General features: G+C 49.1%; 1 protein-coding gene across 2 annotated transcripts in view; it reads left to right on the forward strand.

Annotated features, from left to right (window-relative positions):
- LOC113841684 (homer protein homolog 1) overlaps positions 1-25,307 on the forward strand; it is a 266,367-nt gene that overhangs the window by 74,803 nt on the left and 166,257 nt on the right. Inside the window, exon 2 of one of the 2 annotated variants that reach the window (XM_072030621.1) lies at positions 18,212-20,694. The exons of the other annotated variant lie outside the window; for it this stretch is intronic. Coding sequence (XP_071886722.1) covers positions 19,027-20,139 — 1,113 coding nt within the window. The 5' untranslated portion in view covers positions 18,212-19,026 and the 3' untranslated portion in view covers positions 20,140-20,694. Of the gene's footprint in view, positions 1-18,211; positions 20,695-25,307 lie in introns of those variants that run through there. 2 annotated transcript variants of the gene reach the window in all.

A 25,307-nucleotide genomic window follows, 5' to 3' on the forward strand; every position in this document is an offset into this window, starting at 1 on the left:
TAGGGTTTCATTAGTTAATTTAATCCCTGATGCTTTACAAGTCAGTAATGACCTAGCTGTTCCCCAGTGTATTGGGTTTGATGGCAAGGTTCGGGGGGTGTGAGGGGTGTGGGGGTGGGAAACTGCAGTGGCAGCCCCCGTGAGAAAAACCCAGAAACCTCCCCGTGGCAGATAAGGGACAATTTCACCTGGCCCCAAAGGGGCCCACTGCTGCCCAGAGCCAAGCCATGAGCAATACAGTCAGTGCCTCTGTGAGAGCACATCCACGAAAACAAACAAACAAAGAAACAAACAAAAACCTGCTGCTCAACAGCAGTTGGGAGAGCGAGAAACACCCCCCCGCAGACACCAAAGTCAGCGCAGACTGACTTTGAATGAGGGGGAGGAGGCGCTCCAGGCGCTGGAGCCGAAGCCCCCCTGCGGCCGCTGGAGAGGCCCCTGGTGGAGCAGGCTGTTCCCCCCCCACCGTCCCCCTCCCGATGCTTGGGAAACTGAACAAACACCACAGCAAATATGCAAATATACCAAAACTTCTAGACTGTTACTTAGATAATGCCTACATCCCCTTTCCCTGCTCATTCAACTTCAAACAGCTCTGTTAAATACTACATGCCACACCTTTAACACCTTCAGCAACCCTTTTAACACTTCCTTTATCTTTCTCCAGCCCGTACTTTTCTAATACCAGCACCAAGGGCTCAGTCAGGGTCCAATTCTATACCTTTTCCCTCCAAGATACTGAAACAACATATCAATCAATATACCATATTTCATCCCATTTTCCTTCTTTCCACAAAAACAACATTGACTTTAATATGGTGTTATAATTAATAGTTCCATTTAGGGGCCACTCCGCTCCATCCTCTAGTTTATAAAGTGGCCACCATTGATTACAATATTTGATAAGAGTTCTTTTACTTTCTGTACCCTCTCACTCCACTATATCCCTCCAATGTGTTAGTATACATCCTAGAGGGCTTTTCCTTGGGATTTCTTTGCTTTGAACTTTTACTATTGTAATCTACAGTGGTTAATATTCCACTGTTTTCCTAGAAGCTCTTTACTAGTCAATCCCAATCCCTCCAAAATCCACAATATACAGATACACAAGTAAAATCAGACCGCTGTAAATTAACTGCCTGTTGACAATTACACTGAGGACATTTAAACCTGATGAGCCGATAATATGCCTGGGCAAATTTTGTTCCCTTAGACATACACCTCAATGGCAGTTCTTATATTTACATATTTACATATTAACATATGTATAAAAGAATACTTTAACAAAAATGCCCGGGCTTTTTATATATACAATATACAATGTACAGTTATTATTCCAGTTAGAATTATTCCTCAGCAGCTGCAAACATTATGCCAGTTGCCATTAAAGCTCGCTTACCCTCCTCCTGTCCTTTTCTTAAAATCTCGGACATCCCCGGAGTTAATGGGGATGGCCACATATTCCATTCCTGGCTGGGGTCCCCCCATCGCTATTTCTCGTAGGGGATATAATCCCTCCCTTAAAGCAGATTTCTGATTTCTTGCCCTGCTTCTGGTTACCGGCCCCTGTGTTTCATGATCCGATTCCGATTCTCCTGGATTAGCTAATTCGGGGAGTCCATTAAGGACGGGAGCCGTTGGTGCGGGCGGTGGAATATAGGGCGGGGGCGCTGTCGGGACTTCTAAGTCCTTTCTCTTTTTATCCCGCCCTCCTTTTTCTTTTAGAGGCTATAGATGTGTCCTCGTATCTGAATTTATCCAGAGGTGCGCATACTCACTTTCTTCCAGACTAAAGGGCTCCTTATAGTTAACATAAATATTGAGGGCTTGTGTCCTGGTTTCAGTTAGCACAGAATTAATTTTCTTCCTAGTAGCTGGTGGAATGCTGTGTTTTGGCTTAGGATGAGAAGAGTGCTGATAACACCCCGATGCTTTAATTGTTGCAGAGCAGTGCTTATACTAAGCCAAGGACATCTCAGCCTTTTGCTCTGTCCTGCCAACGGGCAGGCTGGGGGTGCAGTAAGAGCTGGGAGGGGACAGACCCAGGACAGGTGACCCAAACTAGCCAAAGGGGTATTCCATACCATCTGACGTCATGCTAAACAATATATAGGGGTGGCTAGCTGGGGGAGGGGGCCGGACTGCTCGGGGTTAGGCTGGGCATCGGTCAGCGGGTGGTGAGCAATTGCATTGTGCATCACTTGTTTGTACATACTATTACTTTCGTATTATCACCATTGTATCATTATTATTATTATTATTGTTATTATTATTTTTGTTATTATTATTTTCCTGTCTTATTAAACTGTCTTTATCTCAACTCACGGGCTTCACTCTCCATTTCTCTCCCCCGTCCCAGAGAGGGAGGGGGGAGGGTGAGCGAACGGCTGCGTGGTGTTTAGCTGCCGGCCGGGTTAAACCACGACAGTCTTTTCGGCGCCCAACGTGGGGCCCGAAAGGTTGAGATAACGGCAGATCTGATCAGAGTGTGTTAAACTAAAATTGGTGTAAGGATTAGACCTGCTTAATAGTCACTTGTCATGATGCTGATTGCTTTAATCTCAACTCTGCTGCGCCTGTTTTCCAAATTGAGTATTATAGTACATTATTTTCCGTATTTTCTCTCTGTAGTGTTGTTTATCCTCTCTGGGCCCTGGTTTCAGATCATTATGGTACTGAGTATTATAGCAATGGCTTATGAGACGATAAGATATCTGGTCATGACTCTAACTTGGTATTTATACTCAGTAACATCGTGGACTCTGTACTTTGGAAACAGTATCTTGGGAACTATTAGCAATTATACCTATTGTTTTTCTCCATTAGAGAGTCAATCTGTGGAGGGAAAAGGGGAAGATAATTTTTCTTACTTGATTACTCTCCCTTTCTCCTTCACCACCCCTGTATCCTCCTTGATCACTCTCCCTTCCTCCTTCACCACCCTCTTATCCTCCGAGCTTGTTACAATAGCTCTCCAAGATATTGAATATTATTGGGATACTCAGAATACCATAGTCTTGTTGTTCTGCCTCATGAATGCACTTCAGGTTCTGCTTAAAGTTAAACAACTACTTGGGAAGCTCATCCGGAGATCTGCCCGGAGGCAGGATAGTTGTGGGTGGCAGGGAGTATGGGTGGATATGGGCAGGCATCTAGAGCAGTGGGCACCCCCAGTGTGTTGGAAATTCACCCCTGAGCAATGGCAAAATCCTCAAAAACTGGCAGAATGCTTGAAAAAAAGGTGTCATGATGCTGGCAGTTCCAAAGTAACACAAATCATTGTAACGTGCTGGGGCCTGGCTCATGCCTATCGAGCTGCCATTGATACTGCTATCAACTTAGTGACAGACCCTGCGGCCACTCCAAGCCCTGTGACAGATCCAACGGCCACTGTGACCCCTACGGTGGACTCGGCAGCCGCTCCAGATCCGGTTCCTGCAGCTGCTCCAGCTCCGGTTCCTGCAGCCGCTCCAGCTCCGATTCCTGCAGCCGCTCCAGTTCCAGCTCCTGCAGCCGCTCCAGCTCCGATTCCTGCAGCCGCTCCAGTTACAGCTCCTGAAGCCGCTCCAGCTCCGATTCCTGCAGCCGCTCCAATTACAGCTCCTGAAGCCGCTCCAGCTCCAGCTCCTGCCGCTACTCCAATCCCAGCTCCTGCAGCCGCTCCAGCTCCAGCTCCTGCAGCCGCTCCAGCTCCAGCTCCTGCCGCTACTCCAATCCCAGCTCCTGCAGCCGCTCCAGCTCCAGCTCCTGCAATGGCTCCAGCTCCAGCTCCTGCAACCGCTCCAGCTCCAGCTCCTGCCGCTACTCCAGTCCCAGCTCCTGCAACTGCTCCAGCTCCAGCTCCTGCAGCCGCTCCAGCTCCTGTGGCCGTGTCAGAGAAACAATCTGTAGCAGTGCAAGTTGACCCTGCAGAGGGTATTCCAACCCCTGTAACGGGGTCAGAGAAACGAGCTGTAGCAGTGCAAGTTGACCCTGCAGAGGGTATTCCAACCCCTGTAACGGGGTCAGAGAAACGAGCTGTAGCAGTGCAAGTTGACCCTGCAGAGGGTATTCCAACCCCTGTAACGGGGTCAGAGAAACGAGCTGTAGCAGTGCAAGTTGACCCTGCAGAGGGTATTCCAACCCCTGTAACGGGGTCAGAGAAACGAGCAGTAGCAGTGCAAGCTGCCCCTGCAGAGGGCATTCCAACCCCTGTGGCAGACCCTGTAACAAAGTCAGAGAAACGAGCAGTAGCAGTGCAAGCTGCCCCTGTAGAGAAGGTGAAAATATGGTATAGAAATTCAGGTCGTTTAGAACGCAGAGAGTCTTCTGCCAATCCAGGTAAGGCTTCTGCCAAAACTAGGTATAAAGATGATGAAGATGACGACGACGCTGGGCCATCAAGGATTCAGGAGGAGGAAGATGAGGATGCCGAAAAATCAACAGTAACTAACCGAAGCCTAAACGAGCGCGAGCTACGAGATGTGCGAAAAGATTTTGGTCGCTGTATAGGTGAGCAGCTTGTCACCTGGCTGCTCCGGTGCTGGGACTCTGGAGCCAATTGTGTGGAATTAGACGGCAGGGAAGCCAGACGGTTGGGATCCCTTGCTAGAGACGCAGGCATTGACAAAGCAATTGCAGATGGAGCACAACCCACCAGCCTCTGGAGGCGTCTCCTCTCAGCTGTGAGGGAAAGGTATCCCTTCAAGGAAGAACTTTTATGTCTACCAGGCAAGTGGACCACTATGGAGAAGGGAGTCCAGTACCTGAGGGAATTAGCCGTAAGGGAAGTGATTTATGAGGATCCAGACCTCAGACAAACATCCAAAGACCCAGATGAAGTCAAGTGTACACGACCCATGTGGCGGAAGTTTGTATGGAGTGCACCATCATCATATGCCAGCTCATTGGCAATAATGGCCTGGAAAGAGGATGAGGAACCCACAGTGGATGAAGCGGCTAAACAACTCCGGCAGTACGAAGAAAGTCTCTCCTCTTCCTTACAGGCCTGCGTCTCAGCTGTGGAGAAACTTTCTGAAAAGGTTCACCAACTTGAAGAGAATCTATCGTCCTCCCCACCTGAACCAACCAGTGTCCAACGACCGAAAGAGAACACCTGGGAGAAAACACTTTCTGAAAAGTTTCACCAACTTGAAGAGAGATTATTCTCCTCTGTACCTGTACAGAGCAGTGTCTCAGCTATCAGGGGTAGGCGTTCACCCACACGAGGAAGACGATATGGTGGGTACTCACCCCGTGCCACCCTGTGGTTTTACTTACGAGACCATGGAGAGGACATGAGAAAATGGGATGGAAAATCTACCGCGACCCTAGAGGCACGGGTACGTGAGTTGCAAAAGAAAACAATTGGGAAAAAGGGATTCTCTGAAAAGTTTGCTGCTCCAACTTCCAGCAGACAGTCCTTCAAACACAGAACCGAGGAAGATTCTGACCAGGATTAGGGGGGCCCTGCCTCCAGCCAGGGGGAGGAAAGGGAAAATCGAGTTTATTGGACTGTGTGGATTCGATGGCCTGGCACATCACGCGCACAGAGGTATAAGGCTTTAGTAGACACCGGTGCACAATGTACTATAATGCCATCGAGCTATAAAGGACCAGAGCCCATCTATATTTGTGGAGTGACAGGGGGATCTCAGCAGTTGACTGTATTGGAGGCTGAAGTGAGTCTGACTGGGAATGAGTGGGAAAAGCACCGCATTGTGACTGGCCCGGATGCTCCATGTATCCTTGGCATAGACTATCTTAGAAGAGGATATTGCAAGGACCCAAAAGGGTTCCGGTGGGCTTTTGGTATAGCTGCCTTAGAGACAGAGGGTATTAAACAATTATCTACCTTGCCTGGTCTCTCAGAGGACCCCTCTGTTGTGGGGTTGCTGAGGGTCGAAAAACAGCAAGTGCCAATCGCTACCACAACTGTGCACCGGCGGCAATATCGCACTAACCGAGACTCCCTGATCCCCATCCATAAGCTAATTCGTCAATTGGAGAGCCAAGGAGTGATCAGCAAGACTCATTCACCTTTCAATAGTCCCATATGGCCAGTGAGAAAGTCTAATGGCGAGTGGAGACTAACAGTGGACTATCGTGGTCTGAACGAAGTCACGCCACCACTGAGTGCTGCAGTGCCGGACATGCTGGAACTTCAGTACGAACTTGAATTGAAGGCAGCCAAGTGGTACGCCACAATTGATATCGCTAATGCATTTTTCTCCATCCCTCTAGCAGCAGAGTGCAGGCCACAATTTGCCTTCACTTGGAGGGGAGTCCAATATACTTGGAATAGGCTGCCCCAGGGGTGGAAACACAGCCCTACCATTTGTCATGGGCTGATCCAGTCTGCGCTAGAGCAGGGGGAAGCTCCTGAACACCTGCAGTACATCGATGACATTATTGTGTGGGGTGACACAGCAGAGGAAGTTTTCGAGAAAGGGAAGAAAATAGTCCAAATCCTTCTGAAAGCCGGTTTTGCCATAAAACAAAATAAAGTCAAAGGACCTGCACGAGAGATCCAGTTTTTAGGAATAAAATGGCAAGATGGACGTCGTCAAATCCCAATGGATGTGATCAACAAAATAACAGGTATGTCTCCACCAACTAACAAAAAAGAAACACAGACTTTCCTAGGTGTTGTGGGGTTTTGGAGAATGCACATCCCAAATTACACTCTGATTGTAAACCCACTCTACCAAGTAATCCGTAAGAAGAATGAGTTTGAATGGGGCCCTGAACAACGACAAGCCTTTGAACAAATCAAGCAGGAAATAGTCCATGCAGTAGCCCTTGGGCCAGTTCAAACAGGACCAGATGTAAAGAATGTGCTCTACACTGCAGCCGGGGAGAACGGCCCCACCTGGAGCCTCTGGCAGAAAGAACCTGGGGAAACTCGAGGTCGGCCTCTGGGGTTTTGGAGTCGGGGATACAGAGGATCTGAGGCCCACTATACTCCAACTGAAAAGGAGATATTAGCAGCATATGAAGGAGTTCGATCTGCTTCGGAGGTGGTCGGTACTGAAGCGCAGCTCCTCCTAGCACCCCGATTGCCGGTACTAGGCTGGATGTTCAAGGGAAGGGTCCCCTCTACGCATCATGCAACTGATGCTACATGGAGCAAGTGGGTTGCCCTGATTACTCAGCGGGCTCGAATAGGAAACCCCAGTCGCCCAGGAATATTGGAAGTGATCATGGACTGGCCAGAAGGCAAATACTTTGGGATATCATCAGAGGAGGAGGTGGGTCGTGCTGAAGAAGCCCCACTGTACAACCAATTGCCAGAGAATGAAAAGAAATATGCCCTGTTCACTGATGGGTCCTGTCGTATTGTGGGGAAGCATCGGAGATGGAAGGCTGCTGTATGGATTCCTACGCGACGAGTTGCAGAAGCTGCTGAGGGAGAAGGTGAATCGAGTCAGTTTGCAGAAGTGAAAGCCATTCAGCTGGCTTTAGACATTGCTGAAGGAGAAAAATGGCCAGTTCTCTATCTCTACACCGATTCATGGATGGTAGCAAATGCCCTGTGGGGATGGTTACAGCAATGGAAGCAAAACAACTGGCAGCGTAGGGGCAAACCCATCTGGGCTGCTGCATTGTGGCAAGATATTGCTGCTCGGGTAGAGAACCTGGCTGTGAAAGTACGCCACGTAGATGCTCATGTGCCCAAGAATCGGGCTACTGAAGAACATCAAAACAACCAGCAGGTGGATCAGGCTGCTAAGATTGAAGTAGCTCAGGTGGACCTGGATTGGCAGCATAAAGGTGAATTATTTGTAGCCCGATGGGCCCATGACACCTCAGGCCATCAAGGTAGAGACGCAACATACAGATGGGCTCGTGATCGAGGGGTGGACTTGACCATGGACGCTATAGCACAGGTTATTCATGACTGTGAAACATGTGCTGCAATCAAGCAAGCCAAACGGTCAAAGCCTCTTTGGTATGGAGGACGATGGCTGAAATATAAATATGGAGAGGCCTGGCAGATTGATTACATCACACTCCCTCAAACTCGCAATGGCAAGCGCCACGTACTTACAGTGGTGGAAGCAACCACCGGATGGCTGGAAACATATCCTGTGCCTCATGCCACCGCCCGGAACACCATCCTGGGCCTTGAAAAGCAAGTCCTATGGCGACATGGCACCCCAGAAAGAATAGAATCAGACAATGGGACTCACTTCCGAAACAACCTTATAGACACTTGGGCCAAAGAACATGGTATTGAATGGGTGTATCACATCCCCTATCATGCACCAGCCTCCGGGAAAGTTGAACGATACAATGGCCTGTTAAAGACTACCTTGAAAGCAATGGGCGCTGGGACGTTCAAAAACTGGGATACGCATTTGGCAAAGGCCACCTGGTTAGTCAATACTAGGGGATCTACCAACCGAGCTGGACCTGCCCAATCAAACCTGTTACGTACTGTAGATGGGGATAAAGTTCCTGTAGTGCATGTAAAAAATATGCTGGGTAAAACAGTCTGGGCTACTCCTGCCTCAGGAAAAGGCAAACCTATTCGTGGAATTGTTTTCGCTCAGGGACCTGGATACACTTGGTGGGTGATGCAAAAGAACGGAGAGGTCCGGTGTGTACCTCAAGGAGATTTAATACTGGGTGAGAATAGCCCATGAACTGAATTGTACCATGTTAAATAGTATATTATACTGTATGTTATCACTACCATGATTATTATAGGTGACTAATTAGAATGTATGGAAAAGAGTGTAACCTGAGCATGACATAAATGGTATGGAATAAGGGGTGGATAGATGTCCTGGTTTCAGTTAGAACAGAATTAATTTTCTTCCTAGTAGCTGGTGGAATGCTGTGTTTTGGCTTAGGATGAGAAGAGTGCTGATAACACCCCGATGCTTTAATTGTTGCAGAGCAGTGCTTATACTAAGCCAAGGACATCTCAGCCTTTTGCTCTGTCCTGCCAACGGGCAGGCTGGGGGTGCAGTAAGAGCTGGGAGGGGACAGACCCAGGACAGGTGACCCAAACTAGCCAAAGGGGTATTCCATACCATCTGACGTCATGCTAAACAATATATAGGGGTGGCTAGCCGGGGGGAGGGGGCCGGACTGCTCGGGGTTAGGCTGGGCATCGGTCAGCGGGTGGTGAGCAATTGCATTGTTCATCACTTGTTTGTACATACTATTACTTTCGTATTATCACCATTGTATCATTATTATTATTATTGTTATTATTATTTTTGTTATTATTATTTTCCTGTCTTATTAAACTGTCTTTATCTCAACTCACGGGCTTCACTCTCCATTTCTCTCCCCCGTCCCAGAGAGGGAGGGGGGAGGGTGAGCGAACGGCTGCGTGGTGTTTAGCTGCCGGCCGGGTTAAACCATGACAGCTTGGCATACCCAATCCTTGAAGGAGCCGAACGGGGGCCAGAAAACACTGTCCCCTTTGATGGGCTTGTTGCCCCACACTTCTATACAATAATAAATCATTTTAACTTTACTCTTTCCCCGCCTAGAAGGGGAAGCATTCCTTTTCTTAATCATTTGTCCTAACGGACTATCAGAAGGAACAGAGGGTATCCCTACAGCACTGGATTCCCCCCTCATGGGGCCAGAAGGCTTACTTTTCTTCTGCCCCATCTTCCGGAGCACCTTCGCACACACACACACAACGCTTCCCCCTTTTCGTGGCCCAGTCCCTCGTGGGAAGTGGGAACCGCACTACCGAGGGGTCCACACTCGCTTCGTCCGCAGTTGGATGTCTCACACGTCGTGCTCCGGGATACCCAACCCCAACCAAACGGATCACCGGCCTATACTTACCCACCCCGTGGGTCTTCGTTTGGACTTCGTGCTCAAAGGTTGCCTGGGGTTTACCGGTTTTATTTGCTTGTGTCTAATTTTGGGTTCGTCGGCGAAGGATTTGAATGAAAGTAGTCCTAACGAAGGCTGCTGAAATCAGCGGGGCGCCCCCTCCGAAGGTCTTTCAATCAGATTGCCTTCATCCGAGTCACGGCACCAAATTGTTATAAATTAGACCACACAATTTACTGGTCTATTGAAATTATTTTATTAATCAAGTAAGCAGACACAAGCAAAACAGCGCTGGGTGGCTGGGGAGTCTCCGCTCCGCAACAGCACGCAACTTCCCTTTCCAGGGTTGCTGTTTTATAGCAGTCGAGTTCCAGCTTATCGGGACTTGTTGAACTGGCTGAGGCTGCGCAGTCTATTGTTGAGAGGGGGGTCATTGTTCTTCTGCTGGTGATCACGCGTTGTGCTCGTGTTCAGGTGGGGGTAGTGAAGCGGCGAACAGGATGTCTGGTTTCACTCAAGGATGTTTACCCAATACCCCCTCCTGCTATCTGCTTGCTTAATCCTCCCCTTTACCAAGGCCGTTAAATTATACAACCTTATCTCCTCAGCAGATTCTCCAAATTCCTCAAAGACAATGAACAAACCCCCACTAATTTATCACACTGGCAAAGCTCAGTCAGAAGAAGGAAGTATACAGCATGTGGAAAAAGGGATAGTCCACTAGAGAGGAATATAGGGGCACTGTCAGAGTATGCAGGGATGTGACAAGAAAGGCCAAAGCCCATATGGAATTAAAGCTGGCAAGGGATGTCAAGGACAATGAGAAGGGCTTCTTCAAATACATCAGTAGCAAGAGGAAAACTAGGGAAAATATGGACCTGCTGCTGAGTGGGGCAGGTGCCCTGGTAACGAAGGATACAGAGAAGGCAGAGTTACTGAATGCCTTCTTTGCTTCTACCTTCAGTGGTAAGACCAGACCTCAGGAATCTCAGACCCTGGAGACAAGGGAGGAAGTCTGGAGAAAGGAGGACTTTCCCTCGGTCGAGGAGGATCAGGTCAGAGATCATTTAGGCAAACTTGATACCCACAAATCCATGGAATGCACCTACGAGTGCTGAGGGAGCTAGCCGATATTATTGTTAGGCCACTCTCCATCATCGTGCCTGAGGACCGGAAGAAATGCAGTGTCACTGCAGTCTTCAAAAAGGGCAAGAAGGAGGACCTAGGCAACTACAGGCCAGTAAGCCTCACCTCCATCCGTGGAAAGATGATGAAACAGCTAATCCTGGAGGTCATCTCCAAGCATGTGGAGGATAAGAAGGTGATCAGAAATAGTCAGCATGGATTCACCAAGTGGAAATCAAGCTTAACCAATCTGATAGCCTCCTATGATGGGATAACTGGCTGGGTAGATGAGGGGAGAGCATTGTTTGTGCTCTACCTTGACTTCAGCAAGGCTTTCAACACTGACTCCTATAACATCCTCATAGCCAAGCTCAGGAATTGTGGGATAGATGAGTGGACAATGAGGTGGGCTGAGAACTGGCTGGATGGCAGAGCTCAGAGGGTTGTGGTCAGCGCTGCAGACTAGTTGTAGACTGGTAGCTAGCAGTGTCCCCCAGGGGTCAGTACTGGGTCTAGTGTTGTTCAACTTATTCATCAGTGACCTGGATGATGGAATAAAGTGCACCCTCAGCAAGTTTGCTGATGACACAGAACTGGGAGGAGTGGCTGATACCCTGGAGGGCTATGCTGCCATTCAGAGGGACCTAGACAGGCTGGAACACTGAGCAGTGAGGATCCTCATGAAGATCAACAAGGGCAAGTGCAGGGCCCTGCACCTAGTGAAGAATAACCCCATGCACCAGTACAGGTTGGGGGCTGACCTGCTGGAGAGCAGCCCTGTGGAGAAAGACCTGGGAGTCCTGGTAGACAGCAGGTTAACCATGAGCCAGCAATGTGCCTTTGTGGCCAAGAAGGCCAATGGTATCCTGGGGTGCATTAGGAAGAGTGTTGCCAGCAGGTCAAGGGAGGTGATCCTCCCCCTCTACTCAGACCTGGTGAGGCCTCACCTGGAGTACTGTGTCCTGTTCTGGGCTCCCCAGTACAAGAGGGACTTAGAACTGCTGGAGTGAGTCCAGCAGAGGGCTACGAAGATGATTAGGGGACTGGAGCATCTCTCATATGAAGACAGGCTGAGATAACTGGGCCTGTTTAGCTTGGAGAAGAGAAGACTGAGAGGGGATCTTATCAATGTATATAAATATCCGAAGGGAGGGTGTCAAGAGTATGGGGACAGACTCTTTTCAATCATGCCCAGCAATAGGACAAGAGGCAATGGGCACAAACTGAAAGAGTTTTCAGATGGAACTGAAACAGTTCCATCTGAATATGAGAGGGCACTTCTTTACTGTGAGGGTGACAGAGCACTGGAACAGGTTGCCCAGAGAGGTTGTGGAGTTTCCATATCTGGAGATACTCAAAACCCTCCTGGATGCCATCCTGCGCAATGTGCACTAGCTGCTCCTGCTCAGCAGGGGGGTTGGACTAGATGATCTCCAGAAGCCCCTTCCAACCTCAGCCATTCTGTGATTCCAAGTTTCTGTGATTCTGTGACTGTACAGAGTTTGCAGTTGGTGATAACACGGAGTTGCGATGGGAATTATGCACTTCACTCATAAGAGAGAAGTAGCACTGTGTTTATTAATGAAAATAGTTGTTTAGCAGGGTGTAATCATGAATAATTGCTTCATTGAAGCATAATGATTGCTTCACTAAGGGCAAATCGTGCCCAACAAATTTGATGGCCTTCTATGACGGGGTCACAGCATTGTTTGGTAAGGGAAGAGTAACCAATGTCATCTACTTGGTCGTATTCAAAGCATTTGATACTCTACTGCACAACATCCTTGTCTCTAAATTAGAGAGACAAGGATTTGAGAGATGAAACACTCGGTGGATAAGGAATTGGCTAGACGGTTGTACTCAAAGAGCTGTGGTCAGTGGCTCGATGTTCAGGTAGAGACCAGTGATGAGTGATGTCCCTCAGGGGTTGGTACTGGGATCGGCACTGTTTAACATATTTGTCGGTGACATGGACATTGGGATTGAGTGCACTCTCAGCATGTTTGCTGATGACACCAAGCTATGTGGTGTTGTTGACGTGCTGGAGGGAAGGGAGGGACCAGAGGGAGGGACCAGAGGTCCCTCGTGCCAGAGGGACCTAGACAGGCTTGAGAGGCAGGCCTGTGTGAAACTCATGAAGTTCAACAAGGCCTTGAGTTTCACATCCCCCACAAGCTCCACCTTTTTGGTGAGAAAGAGGTCCAGCATAGCACCGCTCCTCAATGGCTCCTCTATCACTTGGAAAAGGAAGTTATCATCAGTGCATTCCAGGAACCTCCTGGATTGCCTGTGCCATGTTGTGCTGTCCCTCCAGCAGATATCAGGGTGTTTGAAGTCCCCCACGAGGACCAGGGCTTGTGAATGTGAGGTTGCTCCTATCTGTCTATAGAGGGCCTAATCCACTCAGTCTTCCTGGTCAGGTAGCCTGTAACAGACCCCTACTCTGATGTCCCCTGTCACTGCCCTCCCTTTAATCCTGACCCATAAGCTCTCTGTCAGCTCCTTATCCATCCCCAGGCAGAGCTCCATGCACTCCAGCTGGTCATTCACATAGAGGGTAACATCCTCACTTTGTCTCCCCTGCCTGACCTTCCTAAAGAGCCTGTACCCTTCAAAAGTAGCATTCACTGATAAGTTACAGCATTAGTAAGGAAGAGTACTGGCATTAGCTTTGACCTGTTTGTAGAAACTCTGACATAGAGAGAAGAGGATTTGTTGTTTAGCAAATGCTAGCCAAAATGTTCTAGCATTGTCATTTAACCCAGCAGGCAGCTAAGCACCACACAGACGTTTGCTAACTCTCCCAACACCGGTGGGAGAGAATTGGAAAAAAAGTTAAGAGCTTGTGAGTTGAGATAAAGACATTTTAATAGAACAGATAAGGAAGGGAAAATAATAATAATGATAATAGAATATACAAAGGAAGTAATGCATGGTGCAATTGCCAACGACTCACTGACCAATGCCAAGCCCATCCCTGAGCAGCGGCCCCCCAAGTTTTATTGTTCTGCATGATGTCATATGGAATGGAATATCCCTTTGGCCAGTTTGGGTCAGCTGTCCTGGGTCTGTCCCCTCCCAGCTTCTTGTGCATCCCCACCCTCCTTCCTGGCAGGACAGGACGAGAAACTGAAAAGTCCTTGGCTTGGTGTAAGCACTGCTTTGCAACAACTAAAACATCAGTGTGTTATCAGCATTATTCTCATCCTAAATCCCAAACACAGCACCATATCAGCTACTAGGAAGAAAATTAACTCTATCCCAGCTGAAACCAGGACAATATCCACACCTTAATCCATACCATCTATGTCACACTCAGGTCCCACACACTGCAAAATTAATCACCACCTTTCCTGTCCTTTGATATATAGACACACACAGTTATCATTCTCTTAGTGTATGGGATATCCATCTAAAATGTTGTGTGTTTACGTGGCAAAATTTTGTTAGTGGGGGGCTGCAGGGGTGGCTTCTGTGAGAAGAGTCCAGAATCCGTCCCATGTTAGATAAGGGCCAGTTTCAGCCGGCTCCAAAGGGACCTGCTGCTCGCCAGAGCTAAGTCAATAAGCAATGTTGTTTGCGCCTCTGTGAAAGCATATTTAAGAAAGGAATGTGGTGGTTTTACTTGGGTGGGCGGCCGAGCTCTACCACAACCGCTCTCTCACTCCCCCTCCTCAAAGAGGAACAGGGAGAAAATATGATGAAAAGGGCTCAAGGGTTGAGATAAGGATGAGGACATCGTACAGTCATCATCGTGATGGGCACAACTGACTCAGCATAGGGAGATAGTAAGATTTATTACCTATTACTAACAAGCTAGAGAAGTGAGAAACAAAGGAAAGAAACCAAAAGCACCTTCCCCCCCATCCACCCTCTTCCACCTCCTCCCCCCGAGCAGCGCAGGGGAACGGGGGAATGGGGGTTATGGTCAGTCTATAGCTCTTCTTCTTCGCGACTCCTTCTCAATCACTCTCGTCCCCTGTGCTGTGGAGTCCCTCCCATGGGACGCAGTCCTTGCTGAACTGATCCTGCGTGGGCTTCCCACAGGCAGCAGCTCTTCAAGAATTGCTCCAGATATGGGTCCATACCACGGGGTCCATCCCTCAGGAGCAAACTGCTCCAACCTGGCTCCCCCGATGGGCAGCAGCTCCTGCCAGATCACCTGCTCCTGCGTGGGTCTAGCCTCTCCACGGGCTACAGGCCCAGCCTGGAGTCTGCTCTGGTAGGGGCTCTCCACAGGCCGCAACCCCCTTCAGGCCAGATCCACCTGCTCCACCATGGTCTCCTCCATGGGCTGCAGCGTGGAAATGTGCTCTGATGTCTTCTTCCATGGTCTGCACGGGGACAACCTGCTCCACCACGGTCATCTCCACAGGCAACAGGGGAATTTCGACTCCGGCACCTGGAGCACTTTCTCCCCCTCCTTCTTCACTGACCTTGATGTCTTCAGGGCTGTTTCTCACTCCTTGCTCTCCTAGCTGCTGTTGCTTGTCTTTTTTCCCCTTTCTTAAATATACTCTTACATATACACAAACAGCATTGCTCAGTAGCCTCATCTCTGGCCAGCGGAGAGTCCCTTTTGGAGCCAAATGGAACTGGCTCTTATCTAACATGGGTGTAAGAACTGAAGTTGTATTTTTGCAGTGGAAAATTCTACTAACCTTGCGTATTCAAATCCATCTCTAGAACCCCAGTACCAACCTCAAGTTTCTCCTGGGGCTTTCTGCCAGAGGCCCCAGGTGAGGCCATGCTCCCCAGCTGCAGTGTAAAGTAGGTTTTGCACAGCTGGTCAGGTATGGACAGGCCCAAGGGCTGCCACACAAAGTTTCTCCTGTTTGATTTGCTAAAGGCCTGTTGTTGCTCAGGGCCTGACTTGAAAAAGTTTGTCTTTCGAGTCAGTTGATATAGAGGAGTCACAAGATGACTATAGTCTGGAACATGCATTCTCCAGAACCCCACAAGACCTAGGAAAGCTTGTGTTTCCTTTTTGTTAGTTGGCAGAGACATAGCTGTTATTTTGTTGATCACTTCCATTGTAATGTGGCGACATCCATCTTGCCATTTTACCCCCAAGAACTGGATTTCCCGTGCAGGTCCTTTGACCTTCCTCTGTATAATCGCAAAAACAGTTTTCAAGAGAATTGGTGCTCCATCACCCTCACTGTGGGTAAGTTCTTTCACATGTTGGTGTGGAACTTCCAGGGTTCCATTTTGTGGCCATTGCCCCTTGTCCTGTCCCCACAAACCACTGAAAAGTGGTTGGCCATATCACTTTGTCTCCCACACTTAAGGTATTTATAAACATTGATAAGATCCCTTCTCAGTCTTCTTTTCTCAAGGCTGAACAGACCCAGGTCTCTCAGCCTTACCTTATAGGGGAGATGCTCCAGGTCCTGTATCATCTTTGTGGCCCATCACTGGACTCTTTCCAGGAGATCCCTGTCTTTTTTGTACCAGGGAGCCCAGAACTGGACACAGTACTCCAGGTGAGGCCTGCCCAGGGCAGAGTAGAGGGGGAGGATCACCTTCCTTGACCTGCTGGCCACATTCCTTTTAATGCACACCAGGAACCTGTAAGGAATGGTCCAGCAATTTGTGTCAATAGAGGGTTTGAAGGGTAAACCTTGAGTCTCTGATATCAGGGGATAAGAGAACAAAGGGGTTTCAGAATAACTGCTAACTATTGTAACTATTGCATGGGATGCTGCGCAAGTCTCTGATATCCGGCCAAGAGATTAAGGAGAAAGAGGAACCTGAAGGACAAAGCCTGGAAGGAAGACTATGAGCCTTCAGCATGAGAGACCCCCAGAGGGACCACCGGAGACTGATACGCATGCGCCAGTGGGAGGGTTCGGATTCCAGGAACTAATTATAATAACCCTGCCTTTTCTAGAAGTAGTAATGAATATGTATTAGCCTAGGAGCCTAAAAAACAGTCGCCTGATGTAACGTGTGTGCGTGTTGGAGGAGCCCAGATTCCCCATGCACCCAGCGCTGTTTACTTGCCTTTTATTAACCCCATAAACAAATCTTATAAAGCTAAATTGACTCGGAATTTATAACAATCCCATTCACCTTCTTGGCCACCAGGGTACACTGCTGGCTCATGGTCAACCTGTCGTCTACCAGGACCCCCAGGTCCTTCTCCGCAGAGCTCCTCTCCAGCAGGTCATCCCCCAGCCTGTACGGATACATGCGGTTGTTCCTTCCCAAGTGCAAGACTTCGCACTTGCTCTTGTTAAACCTCATTTGGTTACTTCCTACCCAGCTCTCCAGCCTGTCCAGGTCTCACTGAATGGCAGCACAGCCTCCTGGCATCAGCCACTCCTCCCAGCTTTGTATAATCAGCGTACTTGCTGAGGGCAGACAATATTCCCTCATCAAGGTCGTTGATAAAGATGTTGAACAAGACCGGACCCAGCACCAACCCCTGGGGAACACCGCTAGTCACAGGTCTCCAGACAGACTCTGCACCACCGATCACCACTCTCTGAGCTCGGCCAGTCAGCCAGTTCTCAACCCACCTTACTGTCCACTCCTCTATCCCACACTTTCTCAGCTTTGTTTGCAGGATGTCGTGGGAGACAGTATCAAAAGTCTTGCTGAAGTCAAGGTAGATGACATACACTGCTCTCCCCCCATCAACCCAGCTGGTGATGCCATCATAGAAGGCAATGAGGTTGGTCAAGCACAATTTCCCCTTGGTGAATCCATGCTGACTACTCCTCATAACCTTCTTCTCTTCCAATTGCTTGGAGATGGCATCCAGAACAAGCTGACCCAACACCTTTCCAGGGACAGAGGTGAGACCGACTGGCCTGTAGTTTCCCGGATCCTCCTTCTTGCTCTTTCTGAAGACCGGAGTGACATTGGCTATCCTCCAGTCTTCAGGCACCTCTCCTGTTCTCCAAGACCTATGATAGAGAGCAGTTCAGCAATCACCTCTGCCAGCTCCCTCAGCACACGTGGATGCATCCCATCAGGGCCCATGAATTTGTGTGCGTTGATCCCACACAGACACTCCCAGACCACTCCCTCCTCAACCAGAGGGGAGATCTCCATTTCCCAGACTCTTTCTCCTCCCTCCAGGGTCCAGGAGTTACAAGGGGGAGTCTTTGAAGCAAAGACCGAAGCAAAGAAGGTATTCAGTATCTCTGCCTTCTCAGCGTCCCCAGTTAACAGGGAAACTCGTTCAGCAGGGGACCCACAAACATTATCCCTGGTCTTTTTTTTTTTTTTTTTTTTTTACTGTTTACATACTTAAAGAAACCCTTCTTATCTCCTTTATCTCATTTGCCAGCTTCATCTCCATGTGGGCTTTAGCCTTCCTCATCGCAAATGGTTTCCATCCTTGGAGCAGTTGATTCCAGGTGTACTGGATGCCCCCCCAAGTGAAAAAAAGCTGTGGCCTGCAGTCTGCTGTGAAAGGGATGGAGAAAAATGCATTAGTGATATCAGTTGTTGCATACCACTTGTCTACCTTTGACTCCAGCTCATATTGAAGTTCTAGCATGTCTGGCAAAGCAGCACTCAGCAGGGGCTTGACTTCATTCAAGTCATGATACCCCAATGTTAGCCTCCACTCGCTATTAGACTTTCGCACTGGCCATATGGGACTATTAAAGGGTGAGTGAAGTCTTCCTGATCACTCCCTGGTTCTCCAGTTGATGAATTAGCTTATGGATAGGAATCAGGGAGTCTCTGTTGGTGCGATATTGCTGCTGGTGCACCATTGTGGTAGCAATTGTGTGGGTAGTTAGGGTCTGGCGGCCGGAAGATGTCGTGCTGTACGGAAAGGTGGAGCCCCTCCCTTGATGGACAGTAGCGTGTGGCCTGTGATGTAAGCAAGCGGAAGTGACGCTATGGGCCTCGGCTATATAACCCCATGTGACTCGACAATAAACGCCATTTGCCATCCACCACATTGGTGTCTGTGAGCCGATGGACCGAGCGGCCTGGGGTTGGTCGCCGTGCCGTTCCTGAACCAGGTCGCCACTGCCCCCTGAAGGCAACAAGTGGTGCCGAAACCCGGGAAAACTCCTGGATTCGGGTGAACGGCGGCCGGAGCGGCGGGACCAGCCCGGCGGGGAGGAAGCTCCCGGACCAACAAGGAAGATGGAAACCCTTGTGAAGGTCGTATCCAAGTTGTGGAAGCTGTGGGGTGGCTCGGCTGAGGAAGCCAGGGGTGTCGGTGGGGAACCAGAGCCTGGGGAAATCTGGGAGAGACCACGGCCATGTGCGCCCCAGTACGGTGCTGAACTAGAAGACGAAGAATTGGGTGAAGAAGCCTCCGGCGGGAACGGGGATGAAGCGTTAGGTTTTACTAACACGTGGAAATGCGAGAAAGAGAACGGTTGCGGGGACGACCGGGGAGGCGGTAGAAGCGTGAGAGAGGGGCAGAGAGCCGATCGGAACGGCCATCCGAAAACACGCTCCTGTGGCGCAAACGCCTCGCTGAGAAGGCGGCAGGGCGAGCCACGAGGCAGGGAGCGGCCCCCCCGCAGGGGTGGGGGGCGGGGCCGGAACTCGATGGGAGGGTACCGGAACTCGGAGGTGAGCAGTCAGTCAAGCTCTGACTCCGGATCAGATACCGATTCACATTCGGAGGAGGAAATGGGGACAGATAGCAGAAATATCCCCATCCGAAATAAAGCTGCACCGCGAGGCAGAGAAATTCCTCTCACAGATTGGAGGAAAATTAAGATTGCGTGCACCATCTTGGCTCTATCGGCCATGCTAGCGTTCCCGGTCTGGGTGACAGGCGGAGGGCAGAGGGTTCACTCACCAACAAACCCTAAGGATGTACAAGCGATTGTTAAAGCTATTGTGGATAAAGGGCTTCATTCTGCAATGGTCTCCACCCTCATAGATGGTGTTTTCAGGGGAGGCGACATGCTCCCGTTTGATATCAAACAAACTTGTAGACTGATCTTTGACGGGGGTGGGATGATCATTTTTAAACGAGAATGGGGGGACAACTGTATGAGACAACTGGCCCAAGTAACTGGGACGGATCACACACTGTATGGTTCTAGCCTGCAGCGGCTAATGGGTACGGACCCAACAGTGATCACCCCCCAGGCGCAAGTCCAGGGCCTGAGGGCCCACGAAGGTATGGCAACTCGTGCGGCCAGAGAAGCTCCAAACAGCCCACGCCCCAACTTCAGAACAAAACTAATGAAAACTGAGTTTCTGTTCACAGGAACGGATCATCGGGCACCCCTGTAATCTGTATACCCCGGCGACATGAGAAGACAATAAGTCAGCAAGCGTCCTGTCTAAGCCTGAGAGTTCCACACTGGCAGAATCCAGACACCAGCGAAGCGGCCTCCGTGGGTGGGGGGCTGCAATGCGTTTGTGTGATCTTATCTTTGGACCTTGTATACTAAATATGCTTGTGTTGTTTGTTAAAAGTTGGTTAGAGAAAGTTAACATTATGTTGGTAGAACACCAACAACTACTTTAAGAGTGTATTTACTCAGGGTTACCAGTTACCTCTTAGTTTTCTCCTGGTTATTGTGCCTTTTGTTTTTTAGTTAAGTTATGATGTCTACATCTTAAGATTGTTATATTTTAGCTAATTTGGTTGTGCATAGGGAGGGGGGAAATGTGGGTAGTTAGGGTCTGGCGGCCGGAAGATGTCGTGCTGTACGGAAAGGTGGAGCCCCTCCCTTGATGGACAGTAGCGTGTGGCCTGTGATGTAAGCAAGCGGAAGTGACGCTATGGGCCTCGGCTATATAACCCCATGTGACTCGACAATAAACGCCATTTGCCATCCACCACATTGGTGTCTGTGAGCTGATGGACCGAGCGGCCTGGGGTTGGTCGCCGTGCCGTTCCTGAACCAGGTCGCCACTGCCCCCTGAAGGCAACACAATTGGTACCTGCTGTTCTTCAACCCTCAGCAGTCCCACAAATGAAGGGTCTTCTGAGAGGCTGGGCAAGGTAGATAGCTGCTTAATCTTCTCCATACTTAAGGGAGCAATGCCAAAACCCCACTGGTACCCTTTTGAGTCCTTGAAGTACCGTCTGCTGAGGTGGCCTATGCCAAGGATGCACGGAGCTTCTGGGCCTGTCACAATATGGTGCTTTTGCCACTCATTCCCAGTTAGACTCACTTTGGTCTCCAATACAGTTAACTGTTGGGATCCCCCATCACTCCAGAAATACCCCTTTATAGGTTGATGGCATTAGGGTACACTGCATGCTGGTGTCCACTAAAGCCTTGTACAGCTGCGGATCCAACGTGCCATGCCATTGGATCCCCACAGTCCAGTAAATCCAGTTGTCCCTTTCCTCTGCCTGGCCAGAGGCAGGGCTCCTCTAGTCCTGGTTGGAGCATCTATCACTTAATTCTTGCAAATGCGAAGAAGAGGTCCCTCCATCAGGGTGAGGAGTAACATCAGCCCTTCTACTCAATCGGGGGAACTGCCCAACAGAAACCAGAGCAGTAATTTTCCTAGGAGACACACTTTTGACTGCTGTATTTCCTTGCCATTCACTTACCTGAGCTGCTAGGGTCGAGGTAGGTTCGCTATCCCACTTCCTCATGTCTCCCCCGTGATCATGTGGATATGGTGCCACATGGTGTCCGTCCTGGGTACTCTCTCCCTCAAGCAGGAAAATGCTGACTCTTAATGGCTGATATACTGCTCCACCTGGGTAAGAGGGAATATATATGTTCTTCAAGGTGGTGGACCTGTTGGGACGGTTTCTCCACAGCCGGGATGCAGGCCCGTAGTGGGGCAGGGAGATTCTCCTCATATTGATGAAGCTGGCTGGACACAACATCCACTGTTGGTCCCATCTCATCTCTCCAAGTAATCGCTGCCAGCACACTGGTGTGTGATGATGGTGTGCAATGTATAAACTTCTGCGTCATGGACCACATGTACTGGACTTCATCAGGCTCTTTGGGTGTCTGGTCATTGTCCAAATCACTATAAACCATCTCCAGCATGGCTAATTCCCTCAGGTGCTGGAGACCTTGGTGGTCCACTTGCCTACTTGATATACAATATCTTCCTTGTGGGGATACCTTTCTTTCACAGCTGCCAGGAGTCACCTCCAGAGGCTGAGAACCTGTGCCTCTCTCCCATTTTCTCTGTCAGCGACCCTTTCTCTAGAGAGGGATCCCAGCTGCTTGGCTTCCTTGCCTTCTAGTTCCTGTATACTGCCCCAGTGTCCAAGCATCAGAGCATTCAGGTGAGAATGTGCTCACATGAGTAACAACTGAAATCCCTTCATATATCTCGCAACTCATTCAGGGATAGGGATCGGGTGGTTTCTGACTCATTTATGATTTCTGTCTCTTCTTCCTCCTGTTGCTGTAATGGCTGTGCTTTAGAGCTGCCTGCTTCTTCCACTTCTCCCTCCCAGAACTTCTTAGAAGGAGCTTCTTCCCTTACTAAAGGAGCTGACTTCCACTTCCATTGTTTTATCTTGACTGTGGGGGTGACTGATACCATCAACGCTTGGCCCTCTGGTTTAGCCACAGTGCCTGTTATCTGTTTGTTGGATTCAGAGACCTCCTTCTCCCCTTGAGGGTGCTGGATAGTGTTAACTACCCTTTGACTGGCTCAGGCCAGGCCCCAGCAAGCTTTAGTTCTCCAGCATTGCTAGGGTCAGCGCATATGTCTTTCAATTTTTATTTTATTTTTTCATTTTTGGGGCATTCCACACTTGTTCAGGGGTGAAGTTCAAAACCTTCAGAGGAGACAACCATGACAGCTACCTGTCCATATCCTCCCATACACCTTGCCGCCCACCACCACACTGTCTCAAGGTGGATTTGTGGGTGGTATTCTTAACTGTTGAACCTTAGGAAAAAAAAACAAAAACACACACACAAAACAAACAAACAAACAAACAAAAACCTGTCGCATTAAGGGTTGTAGCTGATTAACCGTTAGGTGTCTGGGTAGATTCACCAATAACGCATTAACCGTTATGGGTCTGTTCGGATTCAGAGCATTGAACTACCCCGGTCACGGATTCACCAATGACATATAACCACCCATGCTCTAGTCATGTTTAATGAGAACTATCATGACTAGGAACAATGCAATCAAGCGCAATTTATTACAGCAACAGTTACACAGGTTCTTTGGATTGCCGGCAATAGTTACTGTCTGCAAAAGCAAGTTAGCATGCACGAAATACACAGGTGACAGAGACACGCAGCCTGGAAATTAACACGTTAAAAGGACACAAAGACTCTATAGAGATTTCTAAGTTTCCGCGGAGACACACAGTATAACTAAGTGTTCAAATCTCACCCAAAGGTGTCCCAATGAGGGGAGGAAGAGAGGCTCAGCCTGTCACTGATCCCAGGAGTCAGGAGGTCCTCAGGATGGTGTATTCCCTTGGGATGGTATCTCCCCTGACGGATGTACCTTCCCTGACAGTGGTACCTTCCCTAACATCCCCTCTCTCTTAGGCCAATTTATATTATTTTCTATATCAGAAATATTTCTATTATTTTATATATCAGATTGGCTGATGGAGCAACTCCCTGCCATGCCTGTGAGAAAGGCACCAGAGTAATATACCCCAAACAGTAGTGGACCCCATGCCCTGTTGCTGTCAGGCAGAGGGAGGGGACCTAAGAGATGGGGAGGAATGGAAACAGGTCCCTGTTTTGCATCGCAGGCAAGCTCCCTCCCTCCCTACCTCGCCTCCCCAGGTGCCCTTACACAATAGGTTTAAGGCTTTGGAGCCTGAGGGACGGGTGTGGTGGTTTGACTCAGGTGGGCAGAGTTCCACCAGGGCTGCTCTCTCACTCCCCCCTCCTCAAAGAGGAAGTGGGAGAAAATACAACACAGAGAAATCGAGGTTTGAGATCAGAATGATTTAATTAAAGGGAAAGGGAATGGGAAAACAAAATAAAAGAAAACAAAACAAAAAACCAAGGCCGCGTGGAAGCACAGAGAGAAAGGGGAAAAAAAATGTTATTCTCTACTTCCCATCAACAAGTGATGTTTGGCCACGTCCTGGGAAGCAGGGCCTCAAAATGCATAATGGTTGTTCGGGAGGACAGCCCCCTTCCCCACAAGAGCCCCCCTTTTTATTGCTGAGTGTGACATCAGGTGTTATGGAATATCCCTTTGGTTAGTTTAGGTCAACTGCCCCGGCAATGTCCCCTCCCCATCACTTGCCCACCCCCAGCCTGCTGGCTCTTGGGGGCTTGGAAGGAGTCCTGATGTTGTGCCAGCACTACGCAGCAATAGACACAACACTGGAGTGATATCAGTGCTGTTCCAGCTACGAGTGCAGAGAACAGCACTGTGTGGGCTGCTGCAGGGAAAGGTGACTCCATCCCAGACAGACCCAGCACAACCTCCACCCCTTATTCCATAGCATGTGTCACACTCAGATCCCACACAGTTTAGTATATAGATATTCTCATCACCATTGTTCTCTGTCTATTAAAGTATTTATACGTCTGTACTTCTTTTCATTCCGTAGATCTTTCCCCAAAATGTTCATAAAAACTGTTGATTGTTTCAGCTTCATCTGTTAAAGTGGTCACTCAGGGCAGGTGATTTTGGTTTTCTTGACACCAGCACCAGCTTAGCTCATGTCACTGTTGCACTTGCCTGGTTCCTTGCGAAGTTGACCTGTCATTGGTTCTGCAGTGTCCTCCTACAAAACATAAATTACAGATTATTTTTCTCCCAAGGTTAAATCTCCTTGAGGCACACACCTGATATCCCCATCCTTTTGCATTATCCACCAGGTATACCCTGGTCCTTGGGAGAAGACAATCCCACGAGTGAGTTTGCCTTTTCCCATGGCAGGAGCAACCCGCCTTCCCCATACACTTCCCTACATGCACTACAGGTACTTTAGCTTCTCCCACAGTGTGTAGGTGTTTTGTTTCAGCAGGACCAGGACGGCTGTCAGACCCCCTTTTGTTAACTAGCTGTCATGTTAAGGGGTGTAGCTGATTAACCGTTATGGGCCCAATTGGATTCAGGGTACTGAACCAGTCGGATATTCACCAATAACAGATTAACTGCCTGGGGTCCGAGCGGATATTCACCAATAATGGATTTACCGTCTGGGGTCCAGTTACAATCACAGATTTCACCAATAATGCATTAACCGTCTGGGGTTCAGTCGGATTCACCAATAACGCATTAATCATCTGGGGTCCAGTCAGATTCACCAATAACGTGTTAACCGTCTGGGGGTCCAGTCGGACATTCACCAATAACGAGTTAACTGTCTGGGGTCTGGTTGGATTCAGAACACTGAACTATCACGGTCACGGATAACCACCCTTACCCTAGTTGCACTTAATGAGAGCTATCACAGTGCAATCAAGTATGGTTTATTACAGCAACAGATAACCAGGTTCTTTTGGATTGCCAGCGATAGTGACTGTCTGCAA

The sequence above is a fragment of the Anas platyrhynchos genome, chromosome W, assembly GCF_047663525.1.
Source record: "Anas platyrhynchos isolate ZD024472 breed Pekin duck chromosome W, IASCAAS_PekinDuck_T2T, whole genome shotgun sequence".
NCBI classification, from domain to species: Eukaryota; Metazoa; Chordata; class Aves; order Anseriformes; family Anatidae; genus Anas; species Anas platyrhynchos.